The sequence below is a fragment of the Poecilia reticulata genome, chromosome 14, assembly GCF_904066995.2.
Source record: "Poecilia reticulata chromosome 14, P_reticulata-male-v2, whole genome shotgun sequence".
Lineage (NCBI taxonomy): Eukaryota > Metazoa > Chordata > Actinopteri > Cyprinodontiformes > Poeciliidae > Poecilia > Poecilia reticulata.
This window is the reverse complement of record NC_088843.1, coordinates 15275236-15294763: the sequence shown is the minus strand read 5'-3', so window position 1 is coordinate 15294763 and position 19528 is coordinate 15275236. Positions and strand designations below refer to the sequence as shown.

Below are 19528 nucleotides of genomic sequence, written 5' to 3'. Positions count from 1 at the left end.
CTGTGGAGCTCTACAGCTCCTCCCGAGTCTTTGGCTGTTTCTCTGAAATGTGGAGTTCAATGTCAAGTTCAAGGTGTACGAATAATTTTCAACGCTTTGAACGTTTTTAAAAAAGCCTAATGAGAAACGTAGCATAGCTGTTGTGGGTATAATAACAGCCGTGGTAAGTTGGCTGTCAATGCGTCTCGTGACAGAGGCGCCTATGGAAACTTCTGTCAGCTTGAGTCCTCACTCAGGCATTTGGTCATTAAAGCGCTGTCTGTCAAGCAAACTCAAAATTAGGCTATTTCATTTAAGCTCATAGTAAGTGTGTGTGTGTGTGTGTGCGCTTCTATATACTGCATATAGAGGGCCACTTCTAACCCTGAAGCTGTTGTTTTCAGATATGAATTGAGTTTAAGTTAGGTTTAGGGTTAAGATACAGGAATTAATGAAAAACGAATGGAAGTCAATGCAAAGTCCTGGTGAAGATAAGAAGACGTACTTTGTGCGTGTGTGTGTGTGCGTGTGTGTGTGTGTTGGTGCGTGCGTGCGTGTGTGTTGTCAGGGAGATTGGACAGGCTGTGAGGTTCGGTCCTGTTGCTAAGTGATAAAACCATTAGCAGTTCAGCTCCTGATGATGTTACCCAGCCTGTCCTGCATAATGAAGAAATAATAATTACTCAGGGAACACGAGGGACCACAGCACGCTGTTTGTGTCAGCTGTGTGTGTGTGTACCTGGAAGGTGGTGAGGTCGGTGCAGTGGGTGTGGCGTTGTGTGAGCTAACCTGCAATAACAGAAGCCCAGCATAAGTTGTTGTTTTGTCCTGGGTCACGGCTCAGGCAGAACGGGGTTTTCTGTTAGAAGACGTTTCTGGTTCAAACACGAGGAAGCAATAAGTGCTGATTGAATATCGTAATAAGAAGGACGCTACCGTGTTATTGAAGCGCGACTCGTGGCTTTGTTCCCTGCCTTTTCATCTCCCTGAAGTCAACAGGAATATTTCAGGCTCCAGCATAATGGCTGGCAAGCAGAAAGCTCAAATGATAAGCAGCTCAGTGTTTGGCATGAAAATAAGGGATGCTGAAATGATAAAATGTGAAACATCGCTTTAATGGACACAAAGTGAGGACGCAGCTTAAAAGCAGGCCGAGTCATCATAAAAAATAATAATAACATAAAACAGGGTTTCCATCAACCGCTAAAACTGACTTTTTGTCAATAAATTCCTTTACATTGATGGAAATACAAAATATGTTTGCAAGGCATTTCAAATAAAACGCCCAAACATTGACTTGATTTTCCTGTAGCTTTGTTTCTGTCATTTTAAAGCAGAGTAGGAGAATCATGGAGTTGACATTTTAAACAGTGTTTAGCATCTAATGTTAGCATTTAGCGTGGTTAGCTCTGCTAACATTATTAAAGCTGTATTTTTCTTTGTGTATAAACTAGAGAAAGCTAATACTTACCTTAACTCTGAGATGTCCAAGTCCCTCATGCTTCACGATAAAAGGTTTTGGAGCGTCTCCAGCATCTATATATGCATCCGAACTCCGCTGCGGTTCACTTTAACCAAAACAAGACCGAGGTTTTTAGTTCACTTTTTTGGTCCACGTCAGAGTTTGATTACATATTCACACTCGCAAATGAGCTGGGGTTTGATTAAAGCTAACTAAAGAGGACTGGTGAATCTGATATGTTAATTAAAAAAAAAAGAAGAGTAATACAAAGTCAGACTCGGAGAATCTCTGCAGTCGTGTTGAGAGCTTAAAAATCCCTCTTCACACCCAGGCTTGATGTACTTGCACTTAGCAAACTCTCTTCCAGGCTGCTGCTCACGCTGTTTACGTCTCTGACCTCCCTGCGCCATGAAACGAGTTGCTGCGCTCCTCTTGATAAATTGTTCAGCCGTCTGGCCTGAGCAAACTGCAGACTGATGTGCTTCCAAGTCGGTCGTGAGTTGGCGTCGTTTCGTCCAGATGCTTGCTCTTCTCTGATGGAAACATTCGGTAGCCGGCGATAAAATAAAAGGACATGATGGAAAACAACAATGTTGCTCAGTTGGACATATCGGGTAGCATGTCTGCAGCACCGTGCCTCACCTACTTCAAGCCAGGTGTCGAATTGGTTTCAAGGTTTCAAGCAATCAGTGTGTGTGATTAAACCTCAGAGTCTAGCCTGGACGATCAAAGGTCGCCCATTGACCCCTGACCCTGACTTCCTCAATGTGCATGTGTGTGATAGAAAGAGAGATGAAGCTTTAAATAAAAGAGAACTGAGGGCAACGGCTGTAACCGGGACGCTGTTCCCAAGAAGGGTCAAATGTCACAGCCACTCGTATGCCTCTGACGCTGTGTGTGTGTATGTGTGTGCGTGTGTGTGAGGGACTAGAAAAACCACTCCTCTGTAACCAGGGAAATGCTCTCACCGCATTAGCGCCCGTCTCCCTTGCATCTCGAGTGGTCTTCTTGATTACCTCTACGTTCATCCTCGTTACCTAACCCTTCATTTACAGTTCTGAAAGCATGTGATCGATCGGAGGCCAGACACCAGCCATTTGTCCGCATCGAGAGGCTCAGGATGGATTTTTTTTATTTATTTATTTTTATTAGCGCCTCAGATTAAAGCAAGGATTGTGGATGATTAAAGAACTAGAGTATAAAGAACAAGACTAAAAGTTTCCTTTTAGTCTTGGAAAGACTTTTTTAGAAGCAAATGCAGACAAGATGGGCTGAGGTTCCAGTTAAACCATTAGCAGATAGTTTGGAGGTGGAGGGGGCAGCATGTTCACACAGTAGTGTCACCGTTTGTCTGAAGTAAGGAAGGAAGGGGCTCCTTAGAGATACAGAGATGCAAAAGCAAGGAATAGGATTAAAGTTTTAGAGCTTCAAATCATGCCATAGCGTTTTGTTTCCCTCCACATTGTAGTGTCTGGATGTGCAAAACTGGTAAAAAATATATTGCAAAAGACCTGCAGCCATATGTTCAAAAAAATAACTGTTGAAAGTATTGACTCAGGAAGCTGAATAGACATCTTAGATTTATCCTTCCACTTTACGCTGCAATTATGCACAACTTGCAGTACATTAATACAACTATAAAACCCATTGGAGTTTATAGCTGTGAAGTGACAAAAGGTATAGAGAGTTCAAGTTACCACACAGATAAAAAATGATCCTGGTTTGTTTTGTGAATGTCAGGGGAGAAAAAATAAAAAATACCGAGCCATATACGGGTTAAGCGTTTGATCGGATGAGGTTAATATCAACTCTTTCATGGCGCTCGCAGTAAACAAACAAGTTTCTCCATCTTCACCGGGTTCACCTCTGAGTTTGGCAATAAAGCCTTCATAGAAACGGCGTCAGTGTGCTCTTCAGATGTAAGGCCATGCGTGTCTGAAAGGAGGCTAAGTATAGTGCTGAAGTAGTTCTCTTGCAAAAGCTCTTACCTGGAAAACTAGTTAATTTGAGACGTCAAAGCCCGGCGGTGGCCGAAGCAAACAAAGAAAAAAAAAAAAAAAAACTCAATATGAAACGGAAGTGCATGCAGAAGTGCAGCGTGCATTTATTCCCCTTTTCAAATTAAGCAATTCGGCGAACACTGCTGAAAACAAAGGGATGATTACATGGAGTTTTACCTTTTGATCATTTATGGTTTGCGCTCCCAAAAACAGTCAAATTAAATCTACAGGTAAATCTCATGATATAAGAAAAATCTCATTTTGAATGTGTTCAAATGTGAACAAATTCATTTTCATTCATTCATTTTCATTTTTGGAGTTTTTCAGTAGTTATTTTTTTCTCTCTCTATTTCTTTTTAGTTATCTTTAACCTTTCAGAAAGTAAAAGAAAATGGAGGGAAAAAAATAAAGTCAACGCCAAAGGGAGAGTATCGTCCGGGGCAACGTGTAAGCCTGTTCACATCGCTTGTAGGGACTGAATACATTTTTGTTCTCATATCTTCAGATCTTCTACTGAAAATCCCTGGTAGGTGAAGCTGAGCGGTGTGACAAAACCCTGAAACACACGCCGAGGCTGCTCGACTGGAAACTCACAACAGAGACATTCTATGTCTAATAAGACGCGTTCAACCAAGGATGAGTTTGATGGGAGTGTGCCGACACACACACACACCTACACACACACACACACGCACCTACACACACGCTGAGACAAAGAAAGCCGCAACCCGTGAGCAGTTTAAGAAGCTCTCTGCTGGAACGTGAGTGTATGAAAGCGTCCAGTCTTCTTTAGCTCAGCGGCTCCCGTTTGACGCTTCGGTCGTGTACAGTAGGAAATCCCACTGCACACACACACACACACCTGCATGCTCCACATTCTCCTTGTTGGCGTGTGGTGGAGACAGCTGAACATAATGGCTCCTGGTTCTCTTTAATGCAAGTGGGTCAGAGAGTGATTGTGGGACGGAGGTTCATTACAGAAGCCCAGCAGGTCCCCATGTCCTCTGTTAGGATTCATTATGTTTCAGCAATGCATCACATGCGGCTGCACTCCACATGAACCGCTCTGTTTACTATTAGGCTCGACGCCAAAACCTGCACTTTTCCCTTTTATTTGGTCACACTGCAACCATTAGACGTACTTTACTGGGGTTTTACCAACACAAAGAACCTCGTAAATGGTGTGAGACTTCCTGTTTTAAGCCTTTCTTAGGCTTTATGTGCAATTTTATGAAAACAAATACTTAACCCTCTTTGAGGGTTAGGGTAGGTCCCTAGAGAAACCAGAGGAAAGAGATGTAAATAAATCGAGGCAAAATGACAAAGAAAACCGGTTAGGAGCCACAAAATGGTTTAGATCAGAGAACGGCCCAGTCAAAGCCCAGGCTTAAAATCAATTGAGAATCGTAGGTAAGATTTGAAAACCGATTCGCAGATGCTCTCCTCCCAGTTTGACTCAGCAGGAATCTATTTTCCAAAGAATATAAAAGAACACAAACAAAAGTGTTTTTTTTTTTTTTTGTAATATGACAGACGTCCAGGATGTAGGAGGAAGTTCAGCAAGACGCGGCGCTAATCCCGCATGCTGGCGTGACAGCACGAGACAGGAAGCCCTCTGTGCTGCCAGTCCTCACCTTTCTTGTTTGGGAAGAAAAGAAATCCGGCCCCGTTTTATGTTTGTGAAAACTAAAATAGTTGTGAAAGTAGTTAGCGCGTTCCTGCAAAAATAAGGTACGAATTTGACATTTTCCTAAAGGTGAACGCCGTTGTTCTGTTGTTTTGTTTTTGTCTTCTTTCTTTTCTAAAAGCATTTTCAAACAGCAGTGGACGATGTCCAGAAAATTTCACTCAGCACACTGCTGAGTCCAGAGCCAGTAATGGATTGTGCTTTTCACGGTGCGGCTGCAATTCGCTCCCGCAGCCGGCGTACCACCTGCGAGAGCGACAAAGCAGAAACCAAAGGTTGAATTTATTGCTGCTCTTAGATGATTTCTACTGACAGAAAAGCTCTGCAAAGGAGCTTTTAATCCTCTTCCAAAACAAATGTCGGTCAAATTAGCCGTACGTAAAATTGTTGGACGTTTTTAAAATCCCTGCACACCGACCGGCGCACGCACACACACACGCACACACACACACACACAGGCAAACCCAAAAGTCAGATTTTTATCCACACACTTCCACTCAGTGATTAATAGCAGCTATTTTCTACTTACTGCGCTGCGCCCCGTGCAGGTGCAGAGCTCAGGCTTTCCTTTTGTCTACAGCCTCCTTGTGCACATCACATTCATGCAGCTCCAACTTCTTTATTTCATCACTTTAGAAAAGCTACGCTGCCAAGGCAACACTTACAAAAAAACAAAAAAAAAGAGTGTGGATGCAAAATTCCTTTTAAACAACAGTGAAGGTGAATGCATGTGGAGGAGTTTTTTCTGCATTTTCTTCCTCTAGTTACAGGGCCGTCTGTGTTCTGAGCGATCTCTGCAAAGCCAATTTAAACCACGTTCTTTAATTTGACAAAATGTGCAGCAGTCGCACAGGAATTAAGTGGTCTGTTTTTTTGTTGTTTTTTTTTAAACCGCCCCGTCAAACTGATTTTTGGTTTCTGCACTCGGGGTGTTTGGTACTGGGTTGTGATTGTTTTACATTCATATGTTATGAAGTGACTGGATTATGTTTATTCAGTGAAACCGCGCCTACGTCTTCTTTTTATCCGTGTGCTTAACAAAGGTGCGTCTCTGCCAGACTGTGTGTAACAACAGCAGACTGAGACAACATGTACTTTGAATAGGCCATTTTTTAGGTAAACGACTCATTGCAACAAATGGTGTCTAACAGCTGGAGGTACAATAATGATAAGATTCTCTTCAATGAATTATCACATAAACCATTTTTACAATAAATCCAGCCAATTGAAATCTTTCACAGTAGTTTCCTGTTCCTTTTTTTAAGATTTTGTTTGAAGTAATTGTGTCACTTTGTATTTGTTTGATGTCTCTTTAATGTTAATAGTTTTTATTTAAAGTAACAAGTTGGTGTTTTTCACCTTTTTGTTATAGATTTTGCAACTCTTTGCTCTGCCACTGTTGTTTTGCTACATTTTGTATTACACTTGTTTTGTATTTTTTAGTCCATTCTCGTTGCTCTTTGGTCGTTCTTTTGAATAATTTTGTTGCTCTTTTAAATCCTGACATGCGGTGCTCGTTTTCCCTTTGGCCCACTTTTAACTTTTGTAGTTTTTAGAGTGCAACTTTTGTAAAATAATGGAGCTCTAAGCTCCTCAGGGCTCATCTATTTGCTTCTTGGTGAATTTGTTTAGTCATTTTGCAATCATTTTCTCACCTCATGGATTTTTGTGGTATTATTTTTCTACTTGTCGCAACTTTAGGTCGTTCTGTTAGGCTCTGTGTCATTTCACCTCATCGTCAATATATATCTCCACTTCATCGTTTTCCTCCCTCATGCCTTCATTTTGTACCTAAAGCATTCTGCATACCCGTTTACCTAAGCTATTGTTGATCAAGACGATTATCTGAAAACTTTGCCTTCTGCAACATATTTCTTCTGACCAGTGGTCAAACCAAAAATAAGTCACAGCTCCTGCTAGTAGATGTTATTTATTGTAGCTACAGAATCATATTTCAGTTCTCCATTTTGTACTCGGAAAGGTTGTTAAATTAGCCGCGATGTGAACAAAGCAGTATCCATTTTTGTTAGATTTATTTCTTCCTTCATGAAGTCATATGTTGCTCCTGCCCAGAATGTTAAGTATCACATTGACGGATCCCTTTTGTTATCATTTTATGTTACCTTTTTGCTCAGACGGCTGTGATCTGACAGCTTTGTGCCGCGTGGGTCATCGGTATGAGGGGGATTTACTTTTATCTGTTGTCGTTTCGTGCCGCTTTTATGAGTCTTGGTTGTTTTGTGTTTCAAATGATCCTCTTTATGGTCTGCTGAGGGTCAAGCAAAGTCCAGCTCAACTGAATTAAATCATGAAATCACATTCAGTGTGGCGTGTCCTGCCTTACCTTTCGTTGTGCCATCACGGCGCAGAGATGTGATTTGGTTTTCCGCCGCGCCGCTGGATTTACGACTCGTCCGCCAGAGTCGCCGGGCTGCTCTGCGTTTCACTGCTGACATTTGCTTCCGGGCCCGAGGCAGCTGCTGAACCCAGGAGATGGTTAAGGGCTCGGACTCGGGGCCAAGAGTTGATGATGGGGGGTTAATGTCAGACATATGGCTGTACAACACACACACACACGCACACACACACACACACACACAGAGAGAAATCACCTTCCACAGCCATCCACCTGCAGGTTTCACCAGTTAAGCCTTGACTTTTTTTTTTCCTACGCTTTTTCAGTCATGCATCGTCACTTCAGATTTGATCGATGTCTTCCATCCTGCCACCGCTTTCTGTTTTTTTGTAACATTAATATTTATTTTCCAGTTTTGTAGACACCTGAGGTACTTTGCCTGCTGTCCTAATTTAATTTGCGAGGTGGAGATTAGGTTGGGTTAGGCTGTAAGCCGATACAGCCTCGGGCGCGCGGAGGGTTGCATCCTCGCAGGAAGGAAAGTGGAGGACAAGCACATTTTCTAAAGTGTAAATTAATTTGCTATACAACCAAATAGATTGGGACATGCAAGTGGAAGTAATTAGGATGATAGATTGGATCCAGCATGTTAGATTCATGTATGATTGCTCCAGTGCGCCGAGGATCCACGGTCACCGACTTAAATAAGAGTTGAGATGGCTGAGCATGCACAGGGAGCGGCGATGCACACACTTGAGGGTCTTTGTTGGGAGGCTGCAAAAACTCACACTCTGCTCTGCTTTACTGGGTTTTAGGGATGTAAACAATTAATCAACTTATGCCTAGTTGTAGATTAATGGTTTACTGGATTAACATTTGTTCCAATCGATTAAATAACGTCCGCTTAAATCTTTCACTAGTGTTGTAGTTTGACCACCGTCCAGCAGAGGGCACCACTGGTCGTCCTTAGGAGGAGCCGGATACAGAAACAAGAGTGGCGGATGTATATTACGAAAAACTCTTATGAGAATGAAGTCGAAATAACGATAGAATAAAGTCATATTTCTACAAGGATAAAGTCACAAAATAGCAAGAAAAGTTACAATGTTATGACTATTGTATTATTTAAACGTTATTATTTTCATTATTATGACTTTAGTTTTATTTTTTTGGTATTTTCTTAGTATGGCCCTAATATTCATTTACATTATGGAAATATGTTTATCCCTCTTGATACAAGAGAACAGCCAGTTTCCAAGAAAATGGTTTCTTATCAATTAACAATAGTCGACTGATGTGACCAATAACTTGCAATCCTAGTGGATTTTTATTCTTTTATTTCCTCCCATAGCAGAAATATCGTAGCATTATCATATCATAGAAATATCAAATGATAAAGATCGATAAGATCAATAACTTGCAAACATTTTGGATTCTTATTCATCTAATTTCTTCTTACAGCAGAAATTAAATCTCGCGTTTGACTTTTGTATTTAAAACGACGTCTTTATTAAATCAGAGGCCGCTCAGGGTTGTACGTCTCTTACGTGTTCACTATTCTGCATCTCCTCTTCTGTCTGCAGCTTTGCTTTGCGGCTGCAGAGCCATTTAACCTCACTCCATCGCTGGAGATGATCTCCGCCAATGCGAAAAGCATCAAGATTTTAGGACACTGAACAGAACATTTCCATCCCTAAATGTATTGTTGTTGGACGGCTGGAACGGCCTCTGCAGCCCTCCGAATGAGCGGGCCCTGAATGACTCGATGATAAAGAGGCCCATTACCGAGCCGTGATTGACCAGTACCCAGCCAGGCCCGCTCGCTCCAAAGATAGCAGGAGATATTTTATTGGCCCACTAATCTCTCCCAACTCCTGGTATTTTATTTCCTCATCGGCATCGTCTCTCCGCGCCGCTCTCTCCCTCCTTATCTCTTTTTGTGAATCTCTCAAGGTCAACAGGGCCTCGCCGTCCGCAGACAGTAGTCAACCATTTCCACTGAAATTGCTTTAATCTCCTCGTTAACGAGTCGTTCTCGAGTGGACCCTAATAAGTAAAACCCTCGGGGCTTCAAACACGCTGCCCTGACGTGCGAAACGAACCGACTGCTTTTATTTCTCTCTTTGTGGCTAAATGCAAGATGGACTGAATAAATTGATTTTAATTTGCTTAAAGGACTAAAATGCTTTATATGAGATTGGTCTGTTGTCTTATTTAGACCATTTTTTATTTTAATTATTATTTTTCCTAATGTCTCTAATTAGAGTTCATCTAAAGAGCTCAGTGACGTCTAACAAGGAGAAATGGAGGCATTTAAACTCACCATTTTAAACAATTATTGAAGAACAAGCTAATCAGGTAAAACAACATATTGTGAATCAATACGAGGCCTTTAAACTACAGAACGCTGATTCTACTGTGAAGGCCGGTGGTGGCAGTATCATGGTGTAGAATTATGACCTTATGTGGATTAGAGAAAAACTATGCAACAAGTTCTTTTACTTTGAATTATAAAAGTCGCTTGTTAAAATCATAATCTTAATTTCATCCTAGGAAAAAAAAAATGTCTAGAAATAGAATTAAATAGCGAAATTACTATAACATGATTATTATAAGTGTGTTGGCTGCCTACCTGCACTGTGCCTGAAGGATACAAACGAGTAAATTTGGTGTATTATTATAAACGAACCCAATGCTTTCATTTACACTCCGTCTTCCCTTCCTGGACCTAAACATATGCCACGCAGTCGTGCCTGACTTGCTGCTCGACGCCAGAGCACCTTAAGCCAAATGTTTCCAGATATGTAGGTTGTTTCAGGAACGTCATTAGCATAATTTCCCAGAGGCGCGCCGAGCTTAATTATCAACACGCCTGTATGCAGACATGCTGCACGGCTCATCGCGTTGGGACGGAGTCCCCGCCGTTTTGTGTCCATGCTCCGCCAGCTCCCAGCCGACGGCCCGGAGATTCATCGCCGCCAAAGTTCGGCACTCCCGAAAACTTTCGTCCTCCGCGCCGCAATTCCTCACTGCGAGTGCAGCGAAGGGGTCAAGATAAACCCGCCGCGCGTGCGGCTGTGTAGAGACTGCGGTGGGCCATCTGTCGTTGTCTGCGCGTGGCGCCGCGTGTTGCTCCGGCTCGTTTTTTTTATCGTCTTCGCAGAGGAGACTCGCATTTTGTTGCTTCTCCTTAAAGCCCCGTCGCCTCCCTGTACGAGTCTGGCCTCTGCTTCCTTCTCCCTGCTATCTAACTGGAAGTTGGCTGGAAAGTCAAAGGCAGAGCCCCGTTTCCATTTTCCTGTAGATTGAGAGGAGAATGGAAATCCTCCTTGCGTGTGGCCAGGGAAGAGATAGTCTCCCAGAGGCCCGCCGCAGTAATTTGCTGTCCCTTTGTTTTGCTTTTATTGTGGGAACTGTGACACATCTCCCGCGAATATACTCGGTGACTAATTAAGGCCTTTTGGGACTACAGTTGAGACAAGATATTTACATACAGTGTATAGAAAAACATGTAACCTATTTTTGTCACTGTCTGACATTGAATCAGACAAAACCATTTCCTTATTCGGGACAGTTACGTCCATTTCTAAATATTAAATACCAGAATGCAGAAAGGGAAATGTTGGATGACTTTGTGAATTGACATAATTGGCTAAAAGGTACAACGACTCCAAACAATTTGGTAAAGCCCATACGATGATGCCACAGCTTGGTATGCTTTTAAAATGCAACTTGATTAAACCCTCACAAAATGTCTACAAACTCTAATTCTGAAGTAAATAAAAGAAAAATCTAAAGCATTCAAGCAGCAGAAAACAAGAGCGTCTTTCTATGCAGCTTACGTAAATATCTGGTTTCAGCTGCATATTTCTCTATATGAGGACATCGTTATAGGACTGTGTGACAGTTGTGAAGGTGTGTGTATCTGGGTCACAGTCTGGGTTTATTGCCCCCGGGCTGTTGTCGTAAATCACCTCTAAACTTACATCACCAGGCTTGGACCAATCTGGGATATTATTATCTACATTTGGGACCGCCAAGTCCACCTGTTCCGTCCCCCTGGAAGTGCTGACTCGCGCAGAAAGAGAAGGGCCGAGATGACGAGGAAGAGCAAGATGGAGACTGCAACTGAGCGGCGGTTCTGAGCTGCAGCTTCAGACCTGCATGTGTAATTGGGCTTCATTTCTCTGCCGCCTTACGTGCAGCACAGCATGCTTCCTGCCAAACGCACAAGAAACGCTTTGTCCGGAAAAATCAATACTTATCAGCATCATTTAGTTGTTTTTTTGAATCTGAAGAGGCACTACAGCGAATAATAATGTGTGTGTTTGGGTTATTTTTTTCTCTCTCTCTCTCTCTGCCGGTTTGTGTCGATGTCTCTGCGACGCGAGATAATGTGACATCAAATGCCTTTCCGGTTTAGGTGAGGCCTCAGTAAAAACGTTTGCTCTCTTTCATGTGTCTTTGAAGTGAACTTCACCCGAAGATGTTTCCGTTTGAGCGGCCGCCAGGGAAGAAGTTTGTTTTTCGCTGCGCTCTATGTAGATACAAGTGATTCTGTACACGATTCACCTGGTGTTTGTTTGATTATCGTCATCTGAGCGGAGCTGGTCTCCATCCGACGGTCAGCCTGCCTTTCTGTTTGGACCATTTCAGGATCAAACCTAGCTGTGCCTTGTAAAAATGTTAAACATTGTGTTTTGCCTTTTTTTTTTTTTGTGGAATTACCAAAACAAAGTGGTACGTATGAAGTGGAACGACAATGACATTTTTTTATAAAAAAATTACAAAGTTTGATGAAAAGTGTGGCATGATTTTGTGTTTAGTCCCGATTTAGATAAAACCTGACCAGCTTTTCTGTCCCTGGTGGGAAAAAAGGCATTGCACCATGTTTTACGCTGTTGATTGTGTTTTCAGGATAATGTGGTGTTCGTTTTCTATCACAGTGTCGAGCAAAACATTCAGTTTTGGTCCAACCTCACCAGACAACCTTTCTTCCATGTGATTGCTTAAAACTACTGTTTGTTGTTTGTAAAAAGCAGGATTAGCGGTTGCCCAGGTGACAGAAAAAGAGTTGCAATGGCTGTTCGTGGATGTAGATTTCAGACCAGACCTAAAAAGTCCAACCCAAATCTGCAATAAGCAACCAGCTGTACAAAATTTTATTTTTTGTATATCAGAGTTTATATAAAAATAGTGAAAACAGGAGGACTTCCATTCACTTTATCATTATCTGCTACTTTGTGTTGGTGCATGACCTAATACAACATGAAACATTTTCACCTGTTTTGAAACCCCTCTGCTCTCTCTGGGCTCTTTTTCCCCCAAAAGGAGAAAACTAACAGACAAAAGCAGCAGCACTGCTTAACTTAAAAAATGTCCTGCTTTCGCTGTAGGAAAGTCACCAAGCTTATTCCGAGCACAATTCAACCGTCCCTATAGCTAAAGGGGCCGGTAACGATGGCAGCGGAGGAGCCACAGAGTTTGATCCAAAGCAGAATCTGAGTCGCTGAATGGATCTTTGATGCTCGCACAATAGATTTCTATTCACCGCGGAGAATAAAACCGAAGACGACTGAAGGTATGAGATTACGCCGTATTGGATTTCAGACATTTTCGACAGCAGCAGATCACAGATTTCCACGGCCGAACTCGCGAAAACGCAGCGTGCGAGTACTCCTGTGATCGTCTTAGTTTTTGTAATAAACTGAGCCAGTGATTTCTGTGTTAGAGGTCTGGGATGAAAGTGATTCGCTGTCACGCTTGGATGCCAGGTTATCACACACCTTCCTGCTCCACAATCCCATTCAATCTCTTTCTCTCGTTTTCACTGCTGCGAGCCCATTTTGCCATGTCGGCGAGCTGCTTTCCATTTCTTGCTACACCGCTGAGAACAAGATTCAAGGTTAATTCGGCTCATTAAGCTGGTAAAAGTGACTCTTTGCAAAGTAGTTCTGTGTTTCTTGTTCTGATTTATTTGATTTTGTTTTCCTTTTGTGCTGTCTTTGTCCGGGACACGCCCATTACACCACATTTACCCAACGAGGAGAAGAAACCAAAAATTCCTCTCCGGCCTTTGAGGAACATGTGAAAAAAAGTCCACAACCAAGAAACTATTAAATCCACGGCTATTGAATGTAGCAGGGTGAACTTGAGCCACACACATTTGAAATTTCTTGCATTACTCTAGCTTTATTTGCCAACTCTTAATCTTAAATTGGTGGAGCTAATTGAATTGGCATTTTGAAATGGGGTTTAAAGTTAGCGTGCTATATCCATCCCAAAACCAGTTTGGACATCTTTGGGAATCATTGACCAACTGGAACATCCAATCTATTCTTTTCTTCTGAAAATACTTCCTATCATTATGACCGAAAGCTAAATTTTACACGTGTTGTTCGTTAGAAGTGTAAATATTTCTCTTTTATCTGATGCTGAGAGTCCACCCTGATTTTAAAAAAATGGTTTGGAATCATAAAAAGCCCCCAAATTGATGTGTGCTTCTGACTGGAACTGTCTCCAGCTATCAATGGGGGAAATGCATCTTTAAAAAAATCATGTCTTACCATTTGAGTTGGGTGAAACCTGCGTGGATCCCCATTTAACTTTGAAACGTCTACATTATTCACTGGCTTACGAGACATTAATCTGACCTCCTTATGCAGCCATGACTAAAACAAATTGTTGATCTGATCGTCATGAGTGCTTTTCCTTATCGCTCTCTTCTTTTCTCACGTACGCAGGCTGTTAATTTGGGGAAACAAATGATTAAGCAGCTCACTGCTTCCTTTCGTGTTGTTTGCTGCAGTGCTAGCTTTTCACAGTCCCACATTTGTTTCTAAATGAGGAACTTTTCTTGTCTTTGTTTGATGATAAATTGTTGAGTCTTTCTGAGCCTCGTAACGACGTGAATTCTCTTTTCCCCTGCTAAAACTAGTCATCTTCTTCTTCCCGTGGCTAACACAAGCCCAGTCAGTCCTCTGCGGTGTCTGCTGTATGTCAGCGGACTCTGAGGTTTGTTATTCGTTTTGCCATGTTAGATGGAAGCCCTGGTGGGACGAGCGATGAGCCTGTTCAGGTTTCAGACCCCCTGCGTGGCGTCTTCGTGTCATGTCAGCCTCTTCAAGCGCGCTGGCCGTTCCTCTTAAGATTAGGCCACTGGGCCATGTAAGATCCTTTAGAAATTAGGCCTGTACGCCCAGCGGTGGCAGCTACGCAGATGCTTCAGTTTCCCTGGCCTTAATTGAAGGATTGTCACAAAGTGCATGTCACACTGTTCTGCATTATCCATTCGCTTTAGAATAAATCCAGGCTGTCAGCCAGTTTGCTTCTTTTAATATCTGTCAAAGCAATGTCCAACATCCCAGGGATTTTTTTGCTGATTAACTTGATCCGTTTGATTTGTGGTGGATTTTACCAGTTGTTTTTTTTTTTTTAGCCCTACTCTCTTGTTAAAGGCTTGCAGAGATACTTTCAACCTTAAGAAACATTTTTTTTATATCTGATCAAGACAACGTCTTGAACTCCGTCCAGGTCTGCCTGATAAGATCTGACCATGACTCTGCTTGGCTGCTGCTTCTTTGAGTCGGCCGTTGTGATTTCATTCCTCTGTTGATTTTTCGTACACTCCTGATTTTCTTTTTGTTACACAATACAGACAAAACATGGAGAGCTAGGGAGACGGCAGTGAGATAGTGGTTTTGGTTGATACACCGAGCTAAAAGGAAAGACTCTAAAGCAAAGTCTAAGGAACCATGGACCGCACACTGTGCTACTTGTTGTACTTCCTTTGTTTTCAATAGAAAAGTTGTTTGTTATTGTTCATGGTGTATACAAACTAATTTGTTGTGACTACTAGCAATATAAAAGTTGCACATACGTAGATTACTCAAGAGAAGCTATTTACAATAGTTTTTACAGAAACCCCTTGCTATTTCCATCAGGACCCATCCATTGATCACTGGCGTTTCAGAAATATATTTGTGAAATATATTTCTGTGCATGTTGTACTTTCAGATTCTGTAGAAACATTTTTACTAAATGTTATACAGTTAAGCATAAGGTTTATTGAGAAACATCCATCCATCCATTTTCTTTACACCCTTGTCCCTTAGTGGTATTGAGAAACAATGAGTCAAAAATTCGAGAAAACTGCGTTTTATGTGCGAGTCGGCCATATTGGATTTTGAAAAACCCCAAACCTTCCTGAGATCCCAGTTTCTAGGGTTGTGTTTATTTGCATAATAACACATCGTCATTCAACCAAACAGGTTGTGACAATGGATTTTTTGAATTTTATTTAAATTTTTATGACTTGATGCTACAAATGAAAAAGTCCATGTTGTTGTACTGTTTTAAAATGTGCACCAATACAGTGGTGCTTGAAAAACAATATCTACCGAGCTGCTACCCTTTAAAAAAAGAAACTCTGTTTTAAGAGATATTGCAGCAGACTGAAAGCTCACCCAACAGATAACTTTTCTTAATCGATTTATACCACTTTTGTGCTTCCCCACATTTTTCTCTAGCAAAGCTTCTGGAGTGTACCTTGAGCATCACCTCTAGCTGTTTACTGTCCTCAGTATCCATTGATTCGATCTTCATACATCTATTGCATGAATAGTCTCCCAGAGCTTAAAGCTGCTACCTTTGAACGAAAGAACTCTGACAAAATCAATACAGAGTGATGAAAGAAATCTTTGTAGTATTTCTTTTTAAGTTCCTCACTATCATAAGTTCACGGTTTTTTCAGCAACATTAGCTCTTCAGTTCTGAAAGTACTTAGAAATGTAATGGAAACCCAGCCGGTTCTCAGGATGACTAAGAGCCTCCATGACAGTCTGTAGCACAGTCAATAAATGTTTGGCAGCTTGGAGCAGGAGACTTGGCTCGGTTTGTAAAACGTGAGCTGCTCTCAGGCTCTGCGGGTGCAGATGATAATGTCTGAGGAAGCAGATCACAGTCCTGGTTAAAAAGGCTCCATTTCTACAACAGCTGGGTTCATTTCTTCACTAACTTACATACATAACCCCCCTGCCCCAAAAAAAAAACACAATATAATGAAATAACAGCTTAGGAAAACTTTTAAACATTTAAAAAAAGGAAGGTTGAGATTTATTTTTTTATCTAAATAACAGTGAACATTTTGTTTTGGCTGTTAAAGCAACAAAGATCTGTCTGCTACTGGCAAATTAAGCAGGCCATCTACTGCCACCAAGTGGGCACTAGTGGATATAGCAGTTAGTCATATTGCATAGTCATTTGGGGATAAAAGTCGTTGTACATTAAGAAAGTTAAAACAAAAATGTAGGTAATTATTTCTTAAAATGTAAGGCCCTACATGAGCTATCACAAGTAAGTTAACTTAGTATCTTAATAAATTATATTTGTTACACGTACAGTTAAGACAAAAATTATCCATACCATGGACTATATCTAACAGAGAATCTGTCCAGCGAGATACAGATTAGTGTGATGGCACAGAGATCTTCCAACCACAAAATATGAATGTTCAACATTATCAGTGGAAACTTAAAAAAAAGCTCCTCAGCAGTCAATAAAGATTTTTTCAAATGATTTCTGAGAAGAAAAAAAATAATTTTCTTAAAATTTGATACTACCTTTACATTGTTTTACATTTTATTTCTTATTAGAAACAAACTTATTGGTTAATCTCACATTTCTTGTCAATCTACTAACTATGAATAACGTTGGGCTTCATATTTTGGTTGAAAGACTAAATATACAAAATCTAGATATATTTAGAAATGTAAACTACTTATAACACATGGACTTCTGCAAAGTACAGAGAAGTAGATCCAAAATATTTGACACAGAGCAACAAACATCTTTTATCCTTGAAACACATTTTGTGTGAAGCTCTTCCTCTCTTTTGTAGGTCATGCTAACTTTCCCTTTCCCCCTCTGCTCTCTCTGCAGTGTTCATCATGGCCACTGGTCTGCTGGTGTACCCTTTTGGCCTTAACTCCTCACTGGTCCGATCTTTCTGCGGAGACGCTGACATCTACTACGCTGGCGAGTGCCAGATCGGCTGGGGCTACATGTTGGCTATCGTCGGAGTCATGCTCACCGTCTTCTTGCCCTTTTTTGCCAAATACGCGCCGAAGGAGCAGCTGTCCCCCACCCCGCTGCCCACTCTGTTATAGTTCCGTCTCGTTTTTCCTCTTTTACTCTTGACCACTTTACATGTCCCGGGACATGATGTCCTGAGGAGACACACCTAGCAAAGCTCCTGGGAGAAGCTCTGCCCAGCTCTGTTTTCGCTGAAGCTGAAAACACACACATAAAGGAAAAAACAAAAAACAAATGCTGTCTTCCTGCTTCTGTAATGTTCTGAACTCAAATTGTAGTCATTTAAAATTCTTTTTAAACAGCAAACTTTCTGTTTTGTTTTTGTTGAATGGAAGCATATAACATTCCGAATGGAAGCATGACGCTCTGTGGTTTCAGCCACATTAATGTTTCAGTGCAAGTTTTTTTTTTTGAACTACGAAAGCTTGACGAAGAGGCAATAAGGACAGTTCAAGGATTTAAAGGAAATTGTACAGACAGAGGCATTTGAACCTTAAATGAGTCGTCTCTAAAGTGAATTGGTCGTAAATAAATCCATGGGAACTCTGAAGTTCTAAACCATTCTTTAAAGTAAGAACTTTGATATGTGGACGTTTTTCTTTTCTTTTTGCCCTCTTCTCTTGGGACTTGAATTGACCAGTGGGAGTCAAAACATCGTTCAGCTTTCCAAGACTGAGTTCAGTTCCTGACACAAAGAAACGGATCGCAGACGCAGTGTCAAAACCACTGAATGGACAATTTAAAGATCAGTTTCCTGTCCCAAAAGGAGGAAAATCATAATGAGGGGTGTTGTTATAAGATAAAGGAAAAAGACAAAAAAAAATGATAATAAAAAGATGTTGAACACACTGCGTGTTTTGGTCACCCTCTTCTCCAGATTTGTTTGTGTGATGTGCTTGTTTTCTCTGCCTACGACACCCGATACTAAACTTTCATTCAGGAAAGAAAATGTTGCAAAATGCCAGAAGATGTAGGGATTGTGTCTAAAACTGCATGAAAAGATGGGCTTTGTTAATGGTAGAACAGCTGATCTAGATTTTCAATGTGATCTGACCAACTTGTGCCTTTTGAGTAACAAAGACAAGTTTCATACAGTTATCAGGTATTGATCTCTCTCTGCTGAAAACTGAGGATTCTGTTGTGTCATGTGACGTGTTTTTTCTCTTCTACTTTTCCTCTCGGTGGTAAGGTGTTTTTATGTACTTCATGCAGTGTGTGATTCATAGTTTGGAGAAATGCTGAAAGGAGAAAAGATGTGTTGGAATCCTTGAGGATAACAGCCGCGAAGAGAGCGACACGCTTGTTTTAAATTGTCCCCCTGAAACGCTTCTGCAAATTATTGAAGAGGTGAATCGCTCACGCTGCTTCGCGGAGCGGCTACAACGCTCAGCTAACATTAATTCTCTGAATCCTTTTTTTTTTTTTTTTTTAATTCGGTGATTTTACATTTTTAAGCTGGCACACGATTCGAAATGATGTGTGAAATATGATCCAGTTTCCGCTTTTGAAGTTCTGGTACAAAATATCCACAATTAACTCTTCCTGTTCACTGCCAATTTCTTCCCACCCCACCTCCATTTTCAACGAGTGTTTAAGAAGATTCATATTCAGCTATTGTTCAGAGTTTTACTAACAGGCTAAACCTTTAAATAACTCCCAATTTGGGCTTCAATACTGACATAAATGGAAAGATTAACGTGACTTTGTTGCCATATTTCAAAGCTAATGGGAATTAGAAATGTAAGTAGTGAACTGAACCTCATACTGTGCGTGACTGGGGGAGCGACGTTGGACTCATTCCCTTATTATGTGTAAAGTCTCAGCACTGGTGGAAAAAAAAAGTGTTTTGTAGAGAAAATATGTTGATTTTTTTTTTTCATTGTGGAATTTGACTGTAAATAAACTAACTGTTGTTGATATCACTTTATTCCTAACTGCCCCGTTTTTCAGTT

The 19528-nt window shown here is 41.2% G+C and overlaps 1 protein-coding gene across 1 annotated transcript in view; it reads left to right on the top strand.

Moving 5' to 3' along the window:
- The window catches only part of lhfpl7 (LHFPL tetraspan subfamily member 7), a 131811-nt gene extending 112313 nt beyond the window's left edge, over positions 1-19498 (top strand). The window contains exon 3 of the mRNA XM_008428042.3: positions 17424-19498. Coding sequence (XP_008426264.1) covers positions 17424-17650 — 227 coding nt within the window. The 3' untranslated portion in view covers positions 17651-19498. The remainder of the gene's footprint in view (positions 1-17423) is intronic.
- The last annotated feature ends 30 nt before the right edge of the window (positions 19499-19528 follow it).